At 39.4% G+C, this 26,190-nt stretch overlaps 1 protein-coding gene across 2 annotated transcripts in view; it reads left to right on the plus strand.

Moving 5' to 3' along the window:
• The window catches only part of dym (dymeclin), a 79,599-nt gene that overhangs the window by 10,536 nt on the left and 42,873 nt on the right, over positions 1-26,190 (plus strand). Inside the window, exons 6-13 of one of the 2 annotated variants that reach the window (XM_037752744.1) lie at positions 2,511-2,577; positions 5,807-5,932; positions 7,427-7,566; positions 20,601-20,786; positions 21,247-21,425; positions 23,499-23,624; positions 23,769-23,882; positions 24,212-24,306. In XM_037752744.1, the coding sequence (XP_037608672.1) occupies positions 2,511-2,577; positions 5,807-5,932; positions 7,427-7,566; positions 20,601-20,786; positions 21,247-21,425; positions 23,499-23,624; positions 23,769-23,882; positions 24,212-24,306 (1,033 nt within the window). Of the gene's footprint in view, positions 1-2,504; positions 2,578-5,806; positions 5,933-7,426; positions 7,567-20,600; positions 20,787-21,246; positions 21,426-23,498; positions 23,625-23,768; positions 23,883-24,211; positions 24,307-26,190 lie in introns of both variants that reach the window. The other variant, XM_037752743.1, reaches the window with a different exon arrangement.

Raw genomic sequence — 26,190 nt, forward strand, 5'->3', positions numbered from 1 at the left:
TTCTTGAAAGTGTTTGGTTCCCAGTAGACTCATAAGATGTGAGGTATTAGAATATAGCCACAAGGGTCAAATGTGTAACAGTTCCCTTCATACCTAAAGAGAGATAAGAAATTGTTTTTTTTTAATTTAGCACAGATACCCCTGGCTACTGACCTGGATCAGCTGTCTCTGAGAGACTCTGTTAATAAAAGGCTGTATCTGTGTCTGACTGCACATCTTTTTTGTTTTTTGGCCTCAAACATTAGCCTTGTTTGAGGCAAGTCTCCAAATAAGCCCTCTTTGACAACCTCCATAAATGTAAATAAGACTTTTTTGGTTTAACACATTTTGTATCATGAACTGAGACATTTTCACAAAGACAGAATCAAACTCACTCACTCACTTGCAGCTCCCTACAGATCTTACAGGGTTAAATCTGCTGTGTTGGCTGATTGTTATAAAAATATCTTTCTGTGGTCTCGCCTGCAAAATGATACAGAGCTAATTACAGCTTGTTGACAGTGGTAAAGAGAAGATAATCCAGGGTATCTGCAGGTCGTGAAAAGTTTTAAAAAGTGTTGAGTACAGTACAGAAAAGTCTAAACTGTAATTTGCAGAAGTCTTACTGTCTGTACTAGACAGTAATGTTAGGTATTAAATGTTCTTGTGTCCGACTGTTGGCTGTCGAGAGACATAATATACATTTATTAATCCGTTTGTGCCAAAGACTATAAGTAATACTTTATAATAACCATCGTTTATAATTGGTAAATTGATAGTTAATTAAACTTAGTTAATAGTTATTTTACTGTAAACAAAAAATGAAATGATAATTAATAATGTTTACTAATTTTTTGTCATGCTATAATTTCTGTTATTTTATCAGTAGTTTGTGAAATATGAAATAATTAGTTTATAAATCATATATTGTATCATAACTGATAAGAGATGTTAACAATGATATTCTGATTATAATGGTGAGCTATTTATTAACTGTTTATTGTTGCACACATTTTAACATTTTATATACTATGATAAGTATTTGTTAATGATTACCAAACGATTTGTAAACCTTTAAGAAATTGTTTGTAAAACGTCTATAAACATTACATAGATAGATGGACCAGAAACCAATTATTAACCGAGTATTAACTATTTAAATCATGTTTATAGATGCTTTACAAAGCATATTTTTTAAACTATATTTCTTAATCATTTAAAAAGGTAACTTTATAACAGCCATCTAAATAATGTTTATAGACGGTTTTCAAACCAGTTATTAACCATTTTACTAACAATTTCTTTAAGGTTTACAAATATTATCTTAATCATTACTAAATACATATATATTGTATATAAATTGTTATAATGTGTGCAAAAATAACATCAATTATAACATTACTAATAATCAATACATATTTATTATTATTATTTAATTGTTTGTTAACAGTAACTATTAACTAAGTTTAATTAATTATTAATTTACCACTTATAAATGCTGGTTATTCTAAAGTGTTACCAATATTTTTTTACACTGCATATGTGTGCATATCTTTGATATTCAACTTGTTATGAGTTCATAGATACCAAATACTTGATTGTGCTCCTTGTAGTTTCTGAGATACAGACGTTTTTCTTATCATACTATATCTAGTGTTTGAGTACATGGGACTACTGTTCTTTTCCTAAAATATGATGGAATCTATTACAAAAATGTGCCCAAAGACTAGATATACAGTGGCATGATAAGAAAAACTCACTTTTCAGCCAAACAATTTTGAAAATGTCTTCACATTAGTGCTTAAGCAAGCCCAGAGAACAACAAGGAAACTAAAAATTTCGGTTGCCGGCACAAATGGGTTAACAAAAAAAGGGGAGTTGTTGCGACAGTTGATCGTGCTCGCACGAGGCTGTTCAACCCTTATTTTTGTAGCTTCACTCAGCACCATCAGACCTGTAGGAAGCACCGTCACCACCGCTCACTACAGTAGCTAGGAAACTCATCATCCCATAATGGGAAGTGTGAATTTTTAGCAATAACATTAACATGAATTAATCATATTAATTTGGTTAATCCATCCATTAATTTTCTGCCGCTTATCCATGTCCAGGTCGCGTTAATTTGATTAATTCTATCATTAGGAATTATTGCTCTATACTGCTCTATACTGCTGGGAAGCACTGAAACTATGGTTTAATAATAAATAATTCTACAGGCCATATCGTCTCTCCTGGTCGTAATGCTTTGGCCGGTATATGATCGTGAAACAGGTCTTAAATTGCATTCTATGTGGTATTAAAAATGTCTTAAATTTAACTCTGCGAACCCTGCAGAAATCCTGTTATCCCAATTAGTTAATTTCTCTCAATGCCGTTCCTCTGAACAGCGAGCATGAAATATGGATGACGGGGAGGATAGAGAGGGGGATTGGTATAGTGGGAGTTGGAAGGAGCAGAGCAAAGAGAGACGACGATCAACAGGGAGCTGCCATATATGTCTCCTATAATAACTCCCTCTTGTGTAGAAACAGGCAGCGAGGACCTCCTGGAGGAGCTGTTGTCCAACCTCATCCACCTGATCGTGGAAGTGCCCCTGCTGTAAGTATCTCCCTCGTTTCTACGTGTGAGAGGAAGGTTGAATTAAACACCCCATTGTGTTTTACACACACTAAAAAGGTCACACATGCAAGTCTGATTCGGATACAACAATGTAAAGTGACATTTTACACTCCCCACACAGGGATTTATTTTTTTTAATGTCCCAGTGCTAATTGTTCAAGATCACTTGTTTGACATTATATTATCAGCATAATCGGGCTGGGCGATATGGCGATGGTGATTATAGCATGTTTTATGGTAATTCAATAAATGAATAGTCTATATGAAATAAGATAAGATAAAATAAGATAATCCTTTATCAGTCCCGGATCGGATACATTTGCAGGATTACAGCAGCAAAGGGGGACAGTGAAAAACAACAAGAGGCATCAGTGAACAACAAAACAAGATATACTAAATAAGCAAGTAAACAATAAAGATATAATAAGTAAATAAAAATTAAAAAACAACGTATAAAAAAATAATAATAACCACATGGTAAAGCCTATTTTTGTATACTTGACAAATGAAAAGTACTGGGAGTATTTTCTCATTTAAGAAGTTTAGTGCAAAAAATCAATAAAATGTAGGCTTAGCCTACAATATGAAAATGGAAAATAAAAGTAAACATGAAACAGCTTCAAGTACAGTATATATCGTATATTATATTGTATATAAAGGGCTGTCGATCAATTAAAATATTTAATTGCGAATAGCATGATTGTCCGTAGCTAATCGTGATTAATCGCAAATGAATCACACGTTTTTTATCTGTTCAAAATGTACTTTAAAGGGAGATTTGTGAAGTATTTAATACTCTCATCAACATGGGACTGGACAAATATGCTGCTTTATGCAAATATGTGTATATATTTATTATTGGAAATCAGTTAACAACACAAAACAATGCCAGAAACCCTCACAGGTACTGCATTTAGCATCGAAAATATGCTCAAATCATAACATGGCAAACTGCAGCCCAACAGGCAACAACAGCTGTCAGTGTGTCAGTGTGCTGACTTGACTATGACTTGCACCAAACTGCATGTGATTATCATAAAGTGGGCATGTCTGTAAAGGGGAGACTTGTGGGTACCCATAGAACCCATTTTCATTCACATATCTTGAGGTCAGAGGTCAAGGCACCCCTTTGAAAATGGCCATGCCCATTTTTCCTTGCTAAAATGTAGCGTTAGTTTGGAGCGTTATTTAGCGTTCTTCACGACAAGCTAGTATGACTAAACCTTAGGATTTCTAGTTTCATACGATACTAATATCACTCCTCACTATTCAATCAAGTTTTAAAACTGAGACCTAAAATTTGCAAGTTGCGTTAATGTGTTAAAGAAATTAGTGGGGTTAAAACACATTTGCGTTAACGCATTATTATGGCGTTAACTTTGACAGCCCTGAGACATTTTTCTATTGTTTTGATGTAATATATTGTCATATCGCCCAGCCCTACAGCAAAATATTCACACGAAAACATTGAGTCTTACTGACTTTTGTGCCGTTTCTCAGCCCAGCCCATCCTTCAGTTTTCATTCCTTGTTTTTATTCCTTGTTTGTTGGTTGTTAATGTGTCTAGGATGTTCGTCACTGAGCAGTTAATGAGAAACAGTTTGTATGTGTGACTCTTTTTGCGTGCTCCACTTGCTCATTCGCTCCTTGATTCACTAACCAAGAGGAGCTGAAATCCATTAAGGAACAAGGTTAGGCTCGGATGTCCATGTGTTTCACTCCCAGAGTCGTCAGCCAGACTGACGTGCTGGAGCGCTGAGCTGGCGGCGTGATGAGCAAAGGGACAACTTAAAAAGGAAGAGGATATGACTAAAAGATGTTTGTTGTTTAGGAAGAAGAGGACTGAAAGTTTTTATTAGGAGCGTTGCCAACGAGTGGGAGAGGAGGGAACATAATGATTGGAAAACGGTATCATCCTTTACTCCCCGTGGGCGGCGTGCACGCTAACACTCTCTGCTTTAATGAGTGATTATTTCAGTGTGTTTACTCATCAGTGCTGGAATTATCTCCGCCTGCCACTCAGTCTGTCGCAGAGAGACAAAGATACAGTATGTACGTCTCTGTGGACAAAATCCTCCTCTGCAGTGTCAAAACAAGTTCACAGAAACATGACTGACAATTGCTGTTTCCTTGACGCAGCATCTTGTCTGTATTGTGTCATTCTTGATCCTCCTCTCTCTGTCAGCCAGCCTTCTTTCTCTCTCTCTCTCTCTCCTTCTCTTCTGTTGTCTCCGGACATCAAACTCTGGCTCTTGTGTAAATGCATTCAGCATTCCAACATTATTCATTGTTCCAAGCTTCAAGACTTCTACCTGTTTTTCTTCCCTCCACCACTCTGTGGCTGTCGGCCCATTTCCTCTGTACGTGCGCCTGGTTTGGATGGGAATCTTAAACAGACTTCTGCACCTTTTGTGGCTTTGAATCATTTCACAGGAAAGATAGATGTCAATAGTTTGTTATATCACTTTTCCAGGTAGGCAGACGATGCATGGTGACACTTAAATCAGAGTTGGTCCCTATTTGTCCACACATATAACCTTTCTTTGTGCAACCAGAAGTGACACAAGAGGTTGGAGCCAAGTACAACCGAACGCTGAATAAGACATTTTTTAGGTGCCCAAAAGGGTTATAATTAGCTTATATGAACAGAAAACACACTGAAAGGGTTAAAGTCCAGACCGGACAACGCCGTGGTAGCGACCTGTTAATCACAAGGTAGCCCCGCCCTTAAGCATCCCCTGCTTTATGGTCTATTTGACTCTAAATGGGACCATAATTTACTAAATGAACATCATGTCGTGTTGAAGAAGACTTGAAACTGGCGATTGAAACCATAAACTCATGTTTACAATGTTCACTGAGGTAATAAATCAAGTGAGAAGTAGGCTCATAATGCGAAGGAGGCTGAATAACGCTCCAAACTTACGCAAAATTTTGGCAAGGAAAAACTGGCGTAGCCAACTTCACAGGGGTCCCTTGACCTCTGACCTCAAGATATGTGAATAAATCTCCCTTTAAGGTACATTTTGAACGGATAAAAAATGTGGTTAATTAATTTACGTGACTAACTATGTTAATAATATATATTAACAATCATGCGATTCAATATTTGAATCGATTTACAGCCCTAATTTATACCTTTTGAAGTTGTTATAAGAGATTAGGATTTATTTGCATTAACTCTACATGTGTCTGTGTTTTCCTGTAGTGACATCACCTATAGCATCCTGTTTGAAGCGGTGACCACGCTGCTGGTATTCTTCTCCTACCAACTCTTCCACAAAGACATCCTCCGAGATGGATTAATCTACCAGCACATCATGAAGGGACGATGGTGAGAAAACACACACAAGTTTATACCACCATTAACTTAATACACCAAACAGTAACTATTAAAACTACATGGCGAAACTTAACCAAGACCTTAGCGCTAACATTAACCCCAAAACCAAGGTTGCATAAAAATAGAAGACCAAACACAGAAAGGTGGAATAATTTCCAAACATTTCGAATGCTCTATGCGTTTACTCTCTTTTGCCTCTGTAACTGGGTCGTCCACAATCTGTCGACGACGTCTTTGAACGCAGGCCCAGATCATTTTGGATCTTCTCCAATCCAATGTGTCACCGTCTGATCCAGCCTACTGTTCTATCTATCCAGACTCTGATACTCTCTGTGCTTCCAGACAATCTCATCATGTTCCAAACAATGTCTTCATGTGTCATTCAACTGATTCTAAAGGGAAACATATTTAGTAAACCATGACACTTATCTCCACTGTGACCTTGTCGTCTGTAATTTTGAGGGAAAGTGAACCAGCGTGCCGCTTTTTTTTTTTTTTTTTTTTAAATGATGATTACCATAAACTACTTTTAAATGTTTTGAACACAATTTTCCTTCGTTCATTATTATCTTGAATAGTAATAAATGCAGATAAATGTCTAGTAGTGCAATTTAGATGAGTGGACGGAGGATGGAAGTAATTTTCTTTTAGGGCTCTCGCAGCATAAGCGCCAAACGAGAGCACTTTGGATTAATTGCCACTGAGCTGAAGAAAGGCTTCCAAGTAGCTGATAGTGGCAAAACATCTAAAAATGGTTTCACCATTTGGTCAGTTGAAAAAGCAAAACTGCGTGTAACTAGAAAAACAGTGATATTGGATATTGGACACCACCAATTACATGCATGTCACTCGTTGGGAGAGAGCTGACGTGATGAGGGAAGAGTCCAGTCTCAAATTGACACCTGATACGGACACCTGTGGACGGAGAATAGGAGCTCAGTCTGTCCGGGTGTACACACACACACACACACACACACACACACACACACACCTGCTTGCACATGTAAGAACAGGTCCTGTGTCTGGGCTGTGCTTTTTATTACACTGTGACTGGATTGTTAACTACTCGCATTAGTGGCAGATAATGAGGCAATGATAATGAGTTGACATTAAGAACTTTATTTTTCTTCTCTAGGTTTGATAAAATAATTCAAATGATTCTGTTCATATTCTTAATTCAGTTGTATGCAGTCGGATAAAATTGATGTTTTCTGTTGAGCAGGTGAGGAACAGCTTATAAAGGCAGAATGAGTAGGATTTGTAATCAGTAAACAAGATCGAGATATGAAATGACCTGTATCAGGATAGAAGATTCAGGCCATATCGCCCAGCCCTAGTTGTAACCTTTTTTTCAGTGATCTATAAACACTCTTATAATTCCTAAAATGTTGAAGACCTCACATATTATATTACCTCCGAAGAAAGCGTGCTCTGAGGTTTCCTGGTTTTAAACCTCTCTTTCCATTTGTCTTTCTTTTTCCCCAGTCTGTCTTTAACCAGTCGAATGGTGAAGACCCTGCTCTATAACTTCATCAGGCAGGAGAAATGTCCACCTCCAGCGACCCACATCTTTGAGCCGAAAGCCGAAGGAGGCCTGCTTTACGGCCTGGCGTCAGGGGTGGCAAGTAAGAGTCCACACACACATCCACACACGAATAAAAAATGCCTCCGTGCCGGCGACAGCCACGGCCTGAGGCATAATGTTTTCGGGTTGTCTGTCTGTCCGTCTGTACATACGTACGTACAGTACGTATCACATCAGTACCATTCTCATAAATGCAATATCTCAGGAAGGCCTGGAGGGAATTTCATCAAATTTTACCCAAACATCCACCTAGACTCAAGGATGAACTGATTGGATTTTGGTGGTCAAAGGTCACTGTGACCTCACAAAACATGTTTTTGGCTATAAGTCAAGAATTGATATGCTAATTATGACAATATCACACACTTATCTAATAGGATAAAAAGATTAATTGATTTGAATTTTGGACCGACAAGGATGTAAACTGAAACTTGACTGGTTGGCGGAGGCATACAACCACAAGGGGGTTATTCTAGTTTATGTTTTTTTTTTTTTTTTGCCGTTATTTTCTGAAGGTAAATATTATATTAAATATTGTAAATGGTTACCTAAACTTTGTATTAAAGTTTGCAAAGCCACATCCTGGTTTAACATAGACCCAGCATCAGTTTTCTTTTTTTTTTATTGCATTGAATTACTGAACATTTTGGATGCAGTCAATGTGTGTTTTCTTCCAAACTATGGCTTACATCAGTGGTTCCCAACCTTTTTGGCTTGTGAACCCCTATAATGAAGCAATGTTAGGACCGCTAGTTCCAGGTTATGGCCTTGGTGTGGACAACGACTGGTGAGCTGTTTCATCAGAAAGTGATTATTTTTCCTTTTGAGATTGTTTCATTTAACTGATAAATCCACCTAATATTTAGGGCTGACCCGAATGCTTCGAAGCTTCGACTGTTGCCATGGTAATTGACCTCCAAATCAGTTATCGAATACTTCGGTTTTTATATATACAAGTATGTAATAACAATGTATAAATCCCCAAATAGCCCATGAAATAAGAAATAATTCCACATCATTATTCATTATTCATATTCAACATTAATTATTATCAGTTAGTTAAGTGCAAACTTGGCATCTTTCTCATTGATTGGTCACTGTTGCTTGCCCCTTTTGCACTTTTTTTGTTGTGATGTTGCTACATCCCCTACATCAAAATTCAGCAGAAACATCCTCAGAAATTATAGGAAGGATGGTGAAATTACAAAAATAGGAGCCAGACAGTTTAAAAAAAGAGAACTGAATGTCAGTTTTTTCCTGAGAAATATGATTAATCTGAGAAGTGAAAGTGCGAGCCATGCTGACAGAGAGAGGATGAAAGTAATGAGTCAAAAATGAACAGAGTGTGTGTGTATCAGACTGGTAATGTGCTCTCTGAGTGTGTGTGTGTGCGAGTGTGTGTGTGTGAGAGTGTGTATTGAATGCATGTTTGTTTGAGTGTGAGAATAGGGCCGGGTTTCCCCCCACAGATAAATGCTCTTTGTCGGTTGTTGGTGGCAGATTCCTATCAGTGAGCCATCAGCATTCAACCCAGCCTGTCTGTCTGTGGCCAGTGATCGGCCCGATGAGTTATGGTGCCCTGTCCTGTTCTGTAATCCCCTAGAGCCTGTCTGTCTGCAGCCGCCTCCCTTATACACACACGCACAGACCAACAAAGACACAAGCGCTCTTATACTCAGAGCTCAGAAACAACACTTGTTTTCTTTCTCCGTCGCTCTGTCTCGTACATGCACACAGTCATCGGGGATAGGCAGAGTGCACATTTTAATTTGGATGTTGACGATGGGTGTGTGCACCGGTGTTGTTTTGTAGTAACAGTAAATATCAGTTTGAATTTCTTTAGCATGCATTTATCTAGCAGTGAAGGTCTAACAGGAGGACCTAAACCTTTAACACACACTATATGAAGTCTGTGAATCCACATACAGTGCTCTGGTCTACACTACACCACCACAACTTCCTTTACATGACCTCGCTTTTTATAGAAACCATCATCATGTCAGTAGCATGTAAAATCATTCATGCTTCCACGCTTCCATTCATAGACGGTCTGGACTTTCCCCCAGAAACAAGCACTGGTCATTGGCAAAGCAAGGCAGTGCTTCATTTCCGTCGCCATGTTAATGTGTGGGTGGATAGGATGTCTCTTCCTCTCTTGCTTTTACACACTCTGCTGTCTGAGTCTGAACGGGAGTCTGCAGGGGGATTATCACCCAGACTGGCAACGCACAACTCCTCTCCTCTCCTCCACTCCTCTTCCTCTCCTCTCCTCTCCTCTCCTCTCCTTTCCTCTCCTTTTCCTCTTCCTCTACTCTCGTCTCATATATTCTCCTCTATTCTACTCTACTCTCTCACCTTCTCTATTCAACTTAACTCTCCTCGATTTTTACTTACTCTACTCCACTCTACATTCCTCTCCTCTCCACTATTCTCTTCTCCTCTATTCGACTTGACTAGACTCTTACGTGGTCTATTCTCCTCTATTCTCCTCGACTCTACTCCACTCCACTCTACTTTACTTTATTCTCCTCTCCTTCCCTCTCCTCTCATCCATTCTCCTCTTCTCTGTACTCTACTCTTCTCTACTCTTTGCTCTACTTTTCTCTACTCTCCTCTCCTCCAGGGTTTGCACGATTATGGCCAAAATGATAATCACGTTTATTTTGATCAATATTGAGATCACGATTATTTATCAATTATCACGATTATTTATTGATTTTAGCGACAACATATATTTTATTGCACTTTCACATTACAATAAACAAAGCACTATTTTCACTTCTAGGCTGTGCTACATCCCTGTTAATCTACAAATTAAAAAAAAACAACTGACATTGCAATATTTTTTTTCCTGCTATATATACAGGTGCAGCTCAAAAAATTAGAATATCACGAAAAAGTTCAATATTCTTCATCAGTTATTTAAGAAAGTGAAAATATAATATATTATAGACTCATTACACATAAACTACAATGTTTCAGGCTTTTTTTCATTTTAATTTCGATAATTACAGCCTACAGCTCAAAAAAGAAAGAAAAAGGTATCTCAAAATATTAGAATATTTCATAAGATCAATCAAAAAAGGGATTTACAATACAGAAATGTCCAACTTCTGAAAAGTATGTGCATTTATTCACTCAATACTTAGTATTGAGTGAATTAATGCATGAATTACTGCATCAATGCGGCGTGGCATGAAGGCAATCAGCCTGTGGCACTTCTGAGGCGTTATTGAAGCCCAGGTTGCTTTGATAGCGGTCTTCAGCTCATCTGTATTGTTGGGTTGGATGTTTCTCATCTTCCTCTTGACAATACCCCGTAGGTTCTCTATGGGCTTCAGGTTAGGCGAGTTGGCTGGCCAATCAAGCAGAGTAATATCATGGTCAGCAAACCAGTTAGTAGTAGTTTTGGCACTATGGGCAGGTGCTAAGTCCTGCTGGAATAGGAAATCGGCATCTCCATAAAGCTTGTCAGCAGACGGAACCATGAAGTGCTCTAAAATTTCCTGGTAGACGGCTGCGTTGACTTTGGACTTGATAAAACACATTTTTCTCAGTAAATATATTTCCAAAGGTGCTATTGACATGAAATTTTCACCAGATGTTGGTAACAACCCAAGTAATCTATACATACAAAGAAACCAAAACAAATAAGTTCAGAAATAAAGTTATGTGTAATAGTGTGAAATGACACAGGGAAAAAGTATTGAACACGCTTACTGATATTTATTTAATACTTTGTACAAAAGCCTTTGTTGGTAATGACAGCTTCAAGATGCCTCCTGTATGGAGAAACTAGTCGTATGCATTGCTCAGGTGTGATTTTGGCCCATTCTTCCAAACAAACAGTCTTCAGATCTTGAAGGTTCCGTGGGCCTCTTCTATGAACTCTGATCTTCAGTTCTTTCCATAGATTTTCAATTGGATTCAAGTCAGGTGATTGGCTGGGCCATTTTAGCAGCTTTATTTTCTTTCTCTTTCCTTGGCTGTGTGTTTGGGATCATTGTCTTGCTGAAATGTCCACCCTCGTTTCATCTTCATCATCCTGGTAGATGGCAGCAGATTTTTATCAAGAATGTCCCGGTACATTTTTCCATTCATCCTGCCTTCAATTATGTGAAGTTTGCCAGTACTGTATGCTGAAAAGCAGCCCCACACCATGATGTTCCCATCTCCAAACTTCACTGTTGGTATGGTGTATTTAGGGTGATGTGCAGTACCATTTGTCCTCCAAACATGGTGTGTATTATGGCATCCAAAGAGTTCAATTTTGCTCTCATCTGACCAGACTATATTCTCCCAGTATTTCACAGGCTTGTCCAAATGTTGTGCAGCAAACTTTAAAGGAGCTTCAACATGCTTTTTCTTCAGCAATGGAGTCTTGCGTGGTGAGCGTGCATACAGTCCATGGCGGTTGAGTGCATTACTTATTGATTTCTTTGAAACAATTGTACCTGCTAATTCCAGGTCTTTCTGAAGCTCTCCACAAGTGGTCCTTGGCTCTTGGACAACTCTTCTGATAATTCTTTCACTCCTCTGTCAGAAATCTTGCGAGGAGCACTTGGTTGTGGCCAGTTTATGGTGAAATGATGTTCTTCCCACTTCCGAATTATGGCCCCAACAGTGCTCACTGGAACATTCAGAAGTTTAGAAATGCGTCTGTAGCCAATGTCATCAGTATGTGTGCAACAATAAGGTTGCGAAGGTCTTGAGAGAGCTCTTTGCTTTTACCCATCATGAGATGTTTCTTGTGTGACACCTTGGTAATGAGACACCTTTTTATAGGCCATCAGTTGGGACTGAACCAGCTGATATTAATTTGCACTGACAAAGGGCCGGATTGCTTTCTAATTACTGATAGATTTCAGCTGTTGTCTTGGCTTTCCATGCCTTTTTGCACCTCCTTTTCTTCATGTGTTCAATACTTTTTCCCTGTGCCATTTCACATTATTACACATAACTTAATTTCTGAACTTATTTGTTTTGGTTTCTTTGTATGTATAGATTACTTGGGTTGTTACCAACATCTGGTGAAAATTTCATGTCAATAGCACCTTTGGAAATATATTTACTGAGAAAAATGGTGATGTGTTCAATACTTATTTTACCCACTATATATATATATATATATATATATATATATATATATATATATATATATATTTCTTGGTCTCTTACGTTCCTCTGCTCTCCTCTATTCTCCACTGCTCTACTATACTCTACTTTGTTCTCCTCTTTTTCCCTCTCCTCTCATCCAGTCTCCTTTATTCTACTATACTCTACTCTCCACTCTCCTCTTCTCTATTTAACTTGCTTTGACTCTACTCGACTCTTACTTACTACTTATTGTATTCTGTATGCTGTTTTCCCAGTAGAAGAACAAGTCCACCGGCAGTAGCTTATTTAAACCATATATTTACATTTATAGGCTACTATATTGAGTATATAGTCGGTAAATTATATGTTCTAATCAAGAGGTGACGTGCTATAATGTCTAATTTAAAAAAATAAATAAAGAAATCGCGATGTAACAGCAAGGAGACGATGTAACCTGATCCGTGCATATCAGGCGACCCGTGCACACGCAGGAAGCTTTTCGAAAGTGACAATGATCAGATCTAGTCTAAGCCCCCTGAGGCAAATTTGTGATTTCTGATTTTGGGCTATACAAATAAAATTGACTTGATCTGTGAAGTTGAAGCTAAAAATCTGTACGTAAAATCGAAATATTTATTCAGGCTGTGATGTGTGTGTTGTAAATCTGTTTCACATGTGTTCAAAATGATTGGTATTTGTGTGTAGATTGGAACACGCATTTGCGAAGTACCCAAAATTAAAACACAAATCGTTGGACACATTTGTAAATTACATTTTTCATTTGTAGATCATTTAATACATATTTTGAGACCAATTTCGCTCCATGACTCTCCTCTCCTTCCCCCTCCTCTATTCTGCTCTATTCTACGCTCCTCTCCTCTCCCATGTGCTATTTCCTGTAACTTTTAATGCTCTCTCTCAAACACACGCAATACTATTTGAGCCATCTGTCCGACTACAAACAGATACACATGACAATATTTCCTGTGCAATCCTCATGTTTCACATTGCTTCCGTAGAGAGGTTTAAAGCACCTCTGCTCCTCTTATAGTCCGAGGGCGGTGGTCCCAGTCTGCTCTATTGTTAACTGCTAACAGCCCAACAAACACAGACACCTTGTTATATCTACATGTATGTGGGTCAGGTCCTCATTAGTATAGCACACTTAACAGAAAATGTGCTGGTCACACTGGGAAAGGGTATTAAAGAGATTCATTTAACATTTTAGCCCAAGCTCTTTATTATGATTCGGAGTCCGTGGAATGTTTTCATATGTTTTATATGTTTTTGTTAGAAGGAGTTTGGATTGGATGAAAGTGCTTTGAGCATATTTTTTCATTTGTGTGAGATTATCAGAATAGTGTGTTTGTTTATTGTCTGTACAGCATGTTTCCCCAAGTACATTTTTTGGATAATCATCACGAGTTTGGCGTACTTGTGTGTGTATCTGCGTGCTTGGCCGAGGCATTGGCCTGAAGCCCTGATGTCATATTTCATTCACTGCTGCTATGCAAGTAAATATGTAAGTAGCACATTCTGTCCGTCTCTGTTCGCCAGGCGTTCACATCTCTGTCTGCACTGAAAGGTTTGTTCTCAGCTCTTCCTGCGTTAGTGTCTCCACAGGCCACTGATGATGTTCAAGCGTATGCTCCATGTGGCACAAGTGAACTTGGAAATGCAGGTTTTTTGATCCTGTTCCACAGAGATGAGTCTCTTTTGGTGATTTATATGTACTGGTGATGTATATACAGTATTTTAGCCATGATAGATGGTAATGTTGGTCTGTCGGTCCACAACTTTGGTCCAGACTGAAATATCTCAAATACCATTTTGAAAAAAAACGATTGAATTTTGAACCCCTGACTTTTCCTTCAGTGCCACCAGTAAGTCGAGGCTTTCACTCATTTGTCCAGACATTAATGTTTCCCAGATGATGTATCTTAATGACTTTGGTGATCCTCAGACTTTTCATCTAACACCATCATCAGGTCAAAAATTGAATTCATCCAATTATTTACAGGCGTTTTAGTCGTAAATCAAACTAATGACTTTCCCGTCAGCCTCAGTTGTACTTTGTGTTTATTGCTAATTATCAACCTAACTAAGATGGTGATCATGGTAAACATAATTCCTGCTAAACATCAGAATGTGAGCTTTGTCATTGGGAGCATGTTTTTGTTAGCATTTAGCCACATGGTCTTGTTTTTTTTTACTCTTGGTAGGCTAGGAGAAGCTTTGTAGGTATGGATTTAAATTCCCCAAAAAAGAAAGGCATTTAGGTGTTTACTTATTAGATAACTGAGCTGTATTAAGATTTAATAAATTTGATTTTAAGTTAACCAGTCAGAGCTGATCTGGAGTCTGCCGTCCAGCTTCCGTCTATGAGAGCCGGCTGTCAATCACTCACAAACTCCGACCAAACGGTCAAACTAAGCAGCGCTGATCAAATATGAATCAATATTCTGTTACTGTAATGCCTATTTCTCTCCTCAAATGTTTTCAGAATCATCTTGTAGTGTACTGTTTAGCTGTAAAATGGGAAATTTGTGACCCGGCAGCCATGTGGAGATCAAGTTGAGGAAATACCAAGCACCGCCCACCAGCCGGAGCACAGCCAATAGGAACGCTCTCTCTCTCTCTCTCTGAAATGACCTGTGATTGGTCAATGTCTACCGTCACGGGCTAGATTTCTTTTTTTTTTTTAAAGCCTGAAAACAGAGCCATGAGGAGGTGCAGAAGTTTAGTTTTCTCTCAGAACACTTGAATTACAATATGCTTAAATGTTGTTATGGAATTTTTGCCCAATGACGCCAAAAACTAGTGAAGCTTTAATTCAGACTGAAAATAAGAAGCCCTGCAGCATTTTTTAAGGAAAGTAAGGTAATGATATTCCCCCAATCAACAGTGTAATAACAGCGGCACCATTAAGTGCCTCACTGGGGTGTGTGTGTTTGATGATACCCCTGGTATGAATCTGGATTTGGTGCTAGGTCATGTCAGGGGGGACATGTGGATTTAGAAGGGATGGTTTACAGCCTGCGTCCGAATATTTGGAAAGACTCTGCAGATATTTGACTGTGTGATGATATTTGAATATAGAAGTTGACTTTGTGCCAGCAGTCGTGTCTGTTGGTGGTGGTCGTTATGTAAGACAGCCTTCTGTCCTAAAACCAAGGCTTAGTCAGACATTAAAAGCTCATCTTTTGCTCCAGAATCTTGTATTATAGTCTGTTATTGAGCCTGTTTTAATGGATCGCAGGTCATGAAGAGTTCTCAGAGATGTTGTGGATACAGGCTGAAGTAAAGTCAGACTTTGTGGGGTGTAGTTGTGTTGCGTGTCTCACAGTAGGATGCCTTCACTGCCCCCGAGTCCTGAAGCCCAGATTCTGATCTCAGCGTGCCAGCCTCCGTGTCCGTGTGTGACCTTCTCTTTTCCTCACTTTCTCCTTCCCTTTCCTCCTCTTCACGTCCTCCTCCTCTTTTTCCACTGGGCGGCCGGCCAGGGCCGGAGCGGGCCTAAGCAGTGTAGCATTATTGGGTTTATGTGGTGGGCAGGCAGACAGGCCGAGGGAACCGAGCCAGATGGATAACAAACAGCACCCACTAAGGTAAAATAGAGCTCTGTGAGTGTGTGTGTGAGAGAGTAATAAAGTGTGTGTGCGAGAGTGCAGGAAATGTGGCTGCCAGACCGGGCTCTCTGACACTGTTCGGCTAGTCACTGTGGTGCCAGTGATGAGATGAACAGGGCTTCGTCACAACTTGGCCCTCTCTCTCTCTCTCTCTCTCTCTCTCAAGATCTTGTTTTCTCTCACACTCACTCCTCGTTCTGAGCTGGAGAAGCACAGAAGAATATCGTGTGTGGAGAGAAATGATGTCATTTCTCTCCGGGGGATTTCTTTTTGTTGTGGACGCAGTTTGTTGATGTCCTTTTGCTCAAATATAAGCAAATCCATTACCCTCCTCACCGGAATTGCGTACACGTGTAAACACACAAAGTCAGACTCAGTGTCGGTGTAGCTCTTTACTAGCCATTAAGGGCAAACCAACTTATAAACCATGCATGTTCCTGAGAATTTTACAGTCACAAGTTGTTCCAATGCAACCCTTAGGCAGGGGAGTTTGTCATGCCTAATTGATGAAGTCCCTGTGAGGTTGAAACCGGTCAAAGTTTTTTAAACAGTCACAAGTTGTTCCTTTGTTCTGCCTCCTTCCTTTCTAAACAGTACAAGAAGAGGCCACTGGGATGTGACCTCCCATTTTCTCCTCGAGTTAATCTTTTAATGCAGCGGGATGTCAGCGCACATGAAGCATGTCACCCCTGTAATGTTTTGAACTAATGTCTCCTTGTTCGCTTGACTTGATCTTCTTTGGTTCAGTAACCGAGTGGACTGAGGATGTTAGTGTGTCATAGTTGGATGGATCGGTCAGATGAATTGATCTGCTCTTCCAGTGTTGCCAGAGTGGGCTGGTTTCCGCCCAATTGGGCTACTTTTCATTCAGTTGGGCTGGGAAAAATAGTGTCGGGCTGGTAGATGAAATTTGATCTGCTTTTGTCAACATATGGTTTTGAAAATACTGTGAAAACAATATCACTATGGCTGTCAAAGTTAACGCCATAATAACGCTTTAACAGTAATTTGATTTAACGCCACTAATTTCTTTAACGCATTAACGCAAATTGTGATTTTTAGGATGTAGGGGGCTTTAAAGCTAGAGTGAAGATACTGGCATCATCTGAAAGTAGAAAACCTAATAAATCCATCGGTACCAAACGTGTCATACTAGCTTGTCAAGAAGGAGGCTAAATAACGTTCCAAACTTACGCTAAATCTTAGCGAGGAAAAACTGGCATGACCATTTTCAAAGGGGTCCCTTGACCTCTGACCTCAAGATATGTGAATGATAAATGGGTTCTATGGGTACCTACGAGTCTCCCCTTTACAGACATGCCCACTTTATGATAATCACATGCAGTTTGGGGCAAGTCATAGTCAAGTCAACACACTGACACACTGACAGCTGTTGTTGTCTGTTGGGCTGCAGTTTGCCATGTTATGATTTGAGAATATTTTTTATGCTAAATGCAGTACCTGTGAGAGTTTCTGGACAATATCTGTCATTGTTTTGTGTTGTTAATTGATTTCCAATAATAATTATATACATGCATTTGCATAACGCATCATATTTGCCCACTCCCATGTTGATAAGAGTATTAAATACTTGACAAATCTCCCTTTAAGGTATGTTTTGAACAGATAAATAATCGTGATTAACCATGGACAATCATGCAATTAATCACGATTAAATATTTTAATCGATTGATAGCCCTAAATATTACCAAACAAGCATTCACAAAAATAATTTTATGGTCAAAAATACAGCTACAAAATTCAATAAACTTTGTTGTGTCACTTACTCATATTAGTGACTCATTTAATTGAGAAATACTTGATTGACATGAGTTGTATTCAGTCGTGGTTAGGGATAACGGAGGACTTACTTACCTTGACATGGTAATTTGTATATTTTGTTGTTTGACTGCAGTCTTTGTGGGTTTGCGATAGCTTATTTATCTAACATTGTATCTTTGGTTATTTGATGCAGATATGAAGCTTTGTATGCTTGTGATGTTTTCTATCGAGCATTTAATGTTTTTATGGTTTTACACAGGTTTCTGGCAAGGTTATGATTTGGGCTGTTCAGTTTTTTATTGAGTTGGGCAGGTTTTAAGTTGTGATTGGGCTGGAAACTGTCAATCTGATCTGGCAACACTGTTCTCTTCCACCCTTCGCCACTAGATGGCAACAAATCTACTGGGCTGCTCCTCAAATTCAGTAACTTGGACCTGCGACACACTCCCACTGTCGCTCACTAGTGCTTGGTTCGTGCATTCAGTGTGGCTAGACGTGCAGGAGCCAGAGACTGACATCTGTGTACCTTGGTGCTCGTGCTTCTCGTGACGCCTGAAAGCGCCAGCACTTCTGCGGCTCTGTAGGAAATTCAGCTCCCTCTCATCCCCCAGCAAGAAAAACGAGCCCCACTCCAGTTGGCCAGTCGTTCCAGTTTCTCTTTGTTCTGTGGCGCCGTCTATGTTGTTTCAAATTTCAGGTGCTGCAAACCATCGTGCGTGACTCCATTGTGCTCGTTTTGGCCTTGATTACATCAGTCTGACTGCACATACTCTTTTGCATTCACTTCCCAGTGAAAGCGTAAAGCGGTTAAAGAGCTGCAAGTTGGGAGAATACTTTCGTGCTTTCTATAAAAAGGTTGATACACACAACCTGACTGCTCTTCATTACTGGGTCCAGCACAGATCCCATCCACCCAACATGGAGAACACCAAGTCAAGTAAAGTCAGTTTATTTATACAGCACATTTAGAAACAACAGGAGTTCTCTCCAGTCAAAGCAGATTGGTTAGGATCTGCCTCAGTACAGGTATACATAATTAAAGAAATAAAAGACAATAATGCATATTGGTATACAATAAAACAATAATAGAGATGAAATAAAATGGGAAGTTAAGAGAAATAGGATAAAACCAACAACAGATTAAAAAGCAGTAAGAGGACGTTAGAAATAAGTTAAGAGGGGACTGCCATGGGGAAGCCTCAAGTAACAATTTTATTTTTATTTATTTATATTTATCTTTTATTCTATGTTTTCTATTTATTTATCTGTTTTTCTTCTTCACTGTGTCAGTGATTACTGAATTTAATTCCATGTTTAATTTACCAAATCTTCGATGTGTACCACGCTATCTCAATCACATCAAAGAGGTGCCTTGGTTTGAGGAATATGAATCTAGGATGACAATGTTGCGAAAATATATCCCTTTGTACTGATGTACTATACCTTTTGTGCTAATCATTTTTTTTTTTTTACTAAATTTAATTTAGATTTTAAATTGTGAATGGTGGAACAGGACTTAATGTGGGACGGGGAGGCGATTCCAGAGCCTCGGAGCAGCAACAGAAAAAAGCTCTCTGGTTACGAGGCATGAGTGAGGGATTGAGAGGAGTTGTTGTGACGATGACGTGACTGACCTATAGGGGTAGAATATGGAGTTAGCAGGTCGGTAATGTATTGTGGAGCTAATCCATTAAAAACTTTTAAAACAGGGGAGGTGTGTTAGAGAAGATGGGCAGGAAATATTGTTTCTGTACTTAAAGCACCAGTGTGTAACATTTAGGGGGATCTATTGGTAGAAATGGAATACAATATTAATAAGTATGTTTTCTTTAGTGTATAAATCACCTGAAACTAGGAATCATTGTGTTTTTGTTACCTCAGAATGAGCCGTTAATACCTACAGAGCGGGTCCTCTTCACCGAGATGGTCGTGTCTAGAAGGTAACCTGAAAATTGCGAAATCTGATCTGAAATCTGCAAAAACTCTCGCAAGACTCGCTGCCCGACGACCTATCCTAACCTTAACTATTCATGATCAATGCCTAACCTTAACCACCTCGTGAGAATTTCCCCAACTCGCGGGTTACCTTCTAGACACGACCCACGGAGCCTGCCGCCATGTTTCTACAGTAGCCCAGAACGGACAAAATAAACACTGGCTCTAGATAGGGCCATTCGCGTTTTCATGGTTTTGCGTCGGCCATCGTCTTTCTCCAACACGCTTGGCACAGGGGAGAAGTTTCAGTTGGTTGAAATCTGCAACCTCACCGCTAGATGCCTTCAGATCCTACACACTGCACCTTTAAAACGACTGTAGTCGATAAAAAAATGTAATTAATTAAAATAACTTAACAGAACAGAATTTTTGCTTTGAATGTAACACGCACTGGAAAAAAATTACCAAAATTAGCAAAAATGCATGAACCCACCAGAAATATAATTCATGTATAATGATACAGCAAAAAAAAAAAAAAAAAGTAATGGAAAGAAACAGAAGACATGTTTTGTGTATATGTACGTGTTTGTGTGTATCTATTTTTATCTGTGTACTCTTTGTGTGTCTCCAGGTGGGCTGTGGAGTGTCTTCACGTTAGGTGGAGCTGGCAGCAAAGCCGGGATAGAGCAGGAACACAACCCCTTACCTTTGTCCAATCAGAGCCTTCTGTTACTGCTGGTCCTGGCCAATCTGACGGACGGGCCCGACTGGCCCAACCCCTACCGCCAGGCTATCACGTGTTTCAGAAACACACAAGGTGTTTATTTTTAATCCATTGTACATGTTTGAGAATTGCTCATGTGTGTGACATGTACCAGAGGGTGATGAAGTAATGTGATCAAATAATAATCAGAATCAGAAATACTTTATTGATCCCGCTCTTATATAAAAGCACAGAAATGTAAGAAAATAGAAATAAAGGAGTATGTAACATGTGAATTATGTACATATTACGTACAATATGTTGAGAAATATAATTAAATAATAAAAATAAGAATTTAGAAATATAAGAAATATGTACAATAATGTGTATCAGACACATATAATATATACCACAGTGTAAATAAGTAATAAGTATAAAATGCTGAGAAGTAGGATCTATTAAGTGTGATCTATTAAATGCATGCATGGTATAAATAAAAATTAAATGAGAATATTTCTCGAAAGTCCTGATAATAATGTGATAATCCTGACAATATTCACTTCTGCCCATGTAGACACGTCGTCGCTGTCCATGGAGCAACCTCACACTTTCCAGATCAATTTCAACAGTCTGTACACAGCGCTGTGTGAGCAGCAGCGCTCTGACCAGGCCACTCTTCTACTGTACACCCTCCTCCACCAGAACACCAACATGAGGACGTACATGCTCTCCAGAACCGACATGGACAATCTGGTGGGTATAGGATGGCAATGAAGACAGTTGTTAATTTACACGCACGCATCATTAGTCCTGTCTCAATCTGACGTTTTGTGTCTAGTTTATTGTCAAGGCTAAAGCAAAGAACACTGTGTGATTGGGTAATCCTCAACAAAAACACATTATGCAGTCCCTTCTTAGACACATGGGTATGGCCATGAAACTGTTTCATGTAGGACCAAAGCTACGGCTCAGTAAACAGAGAGGATGTATGCAGTGGCAGCTGGTGCTATTCTGTCCATGTGGGACAGTTGCCAGTTATTCCTTACAGCAGAGTGAATGTACTGAGGCATTTAGTGAATGAAAATCAATCTTAAGCTCAGCATGTCAGATGGTATCACATATGAGCATGGCAGGCAATCACATATGAGGCTCTTTCACACAGCGCAACGCTAAATAATTTGGTTTTATCGGATAGGAGTGGAAGTAGGAGTTTAAAAAGACTCAGCATCTAAACTAACTGCAAATTCACGGCGATCATAACGTGAAGGAAAATGACTTTAAATTCCAATCATATTTTTGAAACTACAGGTTAATTAAATTAATTTTCCGTCTATCAGTATGACCTTTCTGTGTTATATCAGCTATTATAAAACATCATCATTAGCAAATCTAGACTGAGAGTATTATGTAGGGGGGCTCCTAATGAGTCTAGCCACAATAAAACACCGCGGCACGACAGCATAATGAGCTAACGCTGCATCTGTGTGGGTTCATCGCTCACCATGCTAGCAACTAACTGCTTTCAATCCGACAGTATGATTGTGTGAATTAAATCTTTTGCAACACTGTTGTCATTAGCGGATCACTTTTACCATCTGTTTTGCATACTTCTGAATAGAACATCTGCCTCCACCTATAGGTTGGCAGCCATGGATTAGTAAATGATGTAAATGTCTCCTCAACTAGCATCTGCAGTGCTGCTTTTACTGTTATGTCGTCTCTTTTATGTGGTACTCAGTTTGCACCACCGTACTCGCCAACCTGAGACCTCAAAAATAGTGAACCAAAGCATGGTCTGGGGGTCATCCCCCCAAAGAATTTGAGTTTCAGAGACTTTGTTTCCTGCATTCTGGTGTCTTTTTAAAGAATGAAAATAATAAGTACACTACAAGAGCATTTCTATCTTAAATACTTTTAATTTTATTTTTAATTCAGGAAAGAATATAGAATAATTCACCCCTCTGGCGTGAATCTCTGGCAAAAACTAATATTCATCAGTATTCATTCATTCCTTCGTTCATTTTTTGCCACTGCTTCAGTATGTCTTTCTCTAAGTAGCTTACTCTCCATTTCTCTCTCCGCCTCTCACTCACTGAAGGCCTTTTCAAACAACGACACCACTGCACTCTGAAACTCATTATTTCCAATGGCTTGCGCCAGGACGTCTTTTCACTGTGTCGAACAAAGCCCAACTTTGCACGTTGTGACTCGCACTGAACCCAGCGGCGAGCACAGCTCAAACTGCGTTGTGTCGCGAGCAGCTCTCTTCTACCAGGAAACGACATTTGGTGTAGCTCTATTGCCGTCCGGGAGGGTGTGGGGGGGACAGTAGGTGCTTATGGCTTACACAGGCTGTACAGTGCCAGAAACGGGTTGTGATATCGAAAAGGGGAAAAAAGTGTGAAAATTCGTCATAAATTGGGAGAAATGCGGGAGAGGGCAATGAAAAACAGGAGTCTCCCAGGAAGATTGGGAGGATGTGCACCACAGGTGGTAACACTACTATAGTAACATGGCTTTATGTAGTAATAATATGATTGTATTGGGCTCGTTGGTAGTTTAAGCTTTAACAACAACAACAACAACGACTGCTTCCTTTCCCTGAATAGAATAATACAAAGAATACATTTTTGTTTGGGCATAGCTTATGCTTTGTAGAACAGGTATTCAGCTTTTCAGTTGCATCTGTTGCAAGGTTGATATTTCCATTTTTTGTCCCCTCAGGCTGTTTGATTGTGAAATCTTGTAACGAGGATTTAATGAATGTCATTTTCTGCGACTACCCCTACACACTTCCTCCTCGCTCTCCCACTCTCTCCCTCTCAGGTGTTGCCGATCCTCGAGATTCTTTACCACGTGGAAGACAGAAATTCTCATCACGTCTACATGGCCCTCATTATCCTCCTCATCCTCACAGAGGACGACGCCTTCAACCGCTCCATCCACGAGGTGGTGGGTAGACAGTTTAATGCGTGTTGTTCAGGCATTTTGCCACCGCAACCTTGCTTTTCTCGCAATAGCTGAAATACTTGTAAATAATTCCTGATGTTTTCAACAGTTATGTCTCATTTCTGTGTGTCTCTCTGCCTCTCGCAGGTATTGAAGAACGTCACATGGTACACAGAGAGAACACTGACAGAGATCTCACTTGGCAGTTTGTTCATCTTGGTGGTCATCCGCACCATCCAATTCAACATGACACGGACAAGGGTAGGTTTAACACGTATTCACACACACACACACACACACAGGTTCCCACGCATCCTGGAAAACCTGGAAAACAATTTTCCAGTCATTGAAAATACATAGAAAAGTAAAATATCCTGGAAAATCTTGTGTCTTGTGTCAACATTCTCCTATTTTCCTGTAGCTGAGAATGAACTACTAGGCTATCTATGACATTACATAACATTGCTTTCTTCCAAACTTGTTTTAAACGGTTGGAAGTTTATGCACTTGAAAAGCAAACAGTACTAAGTAATTTACAGTTTAGCAGTAACATCAGGTAACGTGTATGTTTGTGTGTGCATCCTCTCCAGGATAAGTACCTCCACACCAACTGTCTCGCTGCACTTGCCAACATGTCCGCCCAGTTTCGTTGTCTCCACCAGTACGCTGCCCAGCGCATCATCAGGTGAGGACATACTGTAGGTGTATGAATGACATAGCAGACAAAGCAGAACAGAGGATGATAGAATATGTTAATTGATAGATCCATCCATTTTCTATACGACCTATTCCAGCTCTCGTCTTGTTCTAGCAAATTTCTACTTTGGGAGAATATTAAAATTGGCTTGAGACAAAAAGAGTATATAAGTGACCAAGTCTATTTTTATTATGTTCTTATTTTCCCTGTTTGACATTGAATGTGTTATCTTTATCGGTTTAAATTAGAATTCGGAAGATCTACATTTCGTTCTCTTTGGCGGCACCCTTGACGATAAGCGGTAACTGCAGGTGTGTTTTTGGATCTCACTTCCCAGAGATCCAAACAGTGGGCGCCGCTTGTGATTTTTCCTGGGAATATCACCACAGACACCCAATTTGTAATACTGCAAATGCAAGGGCTTCGATCGATCGATCGATAGATAGATAGATAGATAGATAGATAGATAGATAGATAGATAGATAGATAGATAGTGACTTAACAGACATTTATTTAAATGAAAATCTTCAAGATTATTACTTTTAAAGTAGAATCTGGATTTTGACTTATATATTTGACAGTCTTTATATCCTCCAACTAGGGATGGTTGATATGGATGAATTCCTCAGTATATCGAATTTTATATCACAATTGATGCCATATTTTGATATGATAAATTGAGCAACTGTTACCAGATAAAATAACCAGACAGGGATGCCTGTTTTTGGCTAATTCAGTGAATTAAAGGTACAGTGTGAAGGATTTGGTGACATCTAGTGGTGTGGTTCCAGATTGCAACCAACTGAGTACCCCTACGCTCACTCCTCCCTTACCAAGACTGCGGTAACGTGAGCCGCAGAGTGCAAAACCGTGGTAACGCCTCGCTCAGAGGTCATCCTTACCATAATAATACCACTTTATGAGCAACGTAAGTCAGACGGCAGCTGGCGGTACCACGGTTTTACACTCTGCGGCTCAAATTACCACAGTTTCACAAGCGTGTCGTAGAACTACGGTGGCCTTAAGTTAACGTAAAAACACAAAATGCTCTCTCTAGAGCACAGAGTTTGGTTTGTCCGTTCTGTAGAAACATGGCAGAGCAACATGGCTCCATGTAGAGGACCCCCTCCCTATGTAGATATGAAGGGCTCATTATAACGAAAACACACTTAGTTTCAGGTGATTGTACACAAATGAAAACATATTTTTGAATATTGTATTCCATTTCTGCTAATAGATCCCCTGAAATGTTACACATTGTTCCTTTAAATAACACAAAATCAAAATAGAAATAAGTCATTCCATCACAATTATCCAAAATGCATACAAAACAAGTCCTGCTCTTTGACTTGCAACATTTCCAACAATGTATGATAAAAAAAATACTACCCCCGTTTAAATGGTACAGCAACATATTTGACCGTAGACAACATTGTCTCGTAGCATCGTCATATCTCCGACCCCAACTAACTCTAAACTGTGCTGAATGTGCTTCCTTTCTGGCGGACAATTTGAATAAAAAAGACACAGTGTGCATCCCAGAGAGAGAAACTTGGTGCTCTACAATATAAATCAGTTAGTAGAGTAGAAACGGGTGGCACACCATCAAAGCAGTAAATGTGCTTCAGCCAGAGGCCTTCCTCAGAGCGTGCATGTGGGTAAAGTCTGCCCAAACTAGAGCTATTGCACAGCAGACAACATGCTTTCTGACATTTGTGTAGTTTCATAACAGCACAAGTAGTGTATAATATATCACACTTAGCTGGCGTGTATTTCAACTGTTTCAATTGCTGCTTCAAGTTAAAGCTGCAGTGGGTAGAAATGGAGCAAATATGATTTAAAAAATCATGTGCCTTTGTGTCCTCTGGTGCT

The sequence above is a fragment of the Sebastes umbrosus genome, chromosome 19 (genome assembly GCF_015220745.1).
Source record: "Sebastes umbrosus isolate fSebUmb1 chromosome 19, fSebUmb1.pri, whole genome shotgun sequence".
Taxonomy (NCBI): domain Eukaryota; kingdom Metazoa; phylum Chordata; class Actinopteri; order Perciformes; family Sebastidae; genus Sebastes; species Sebastes umbrosus.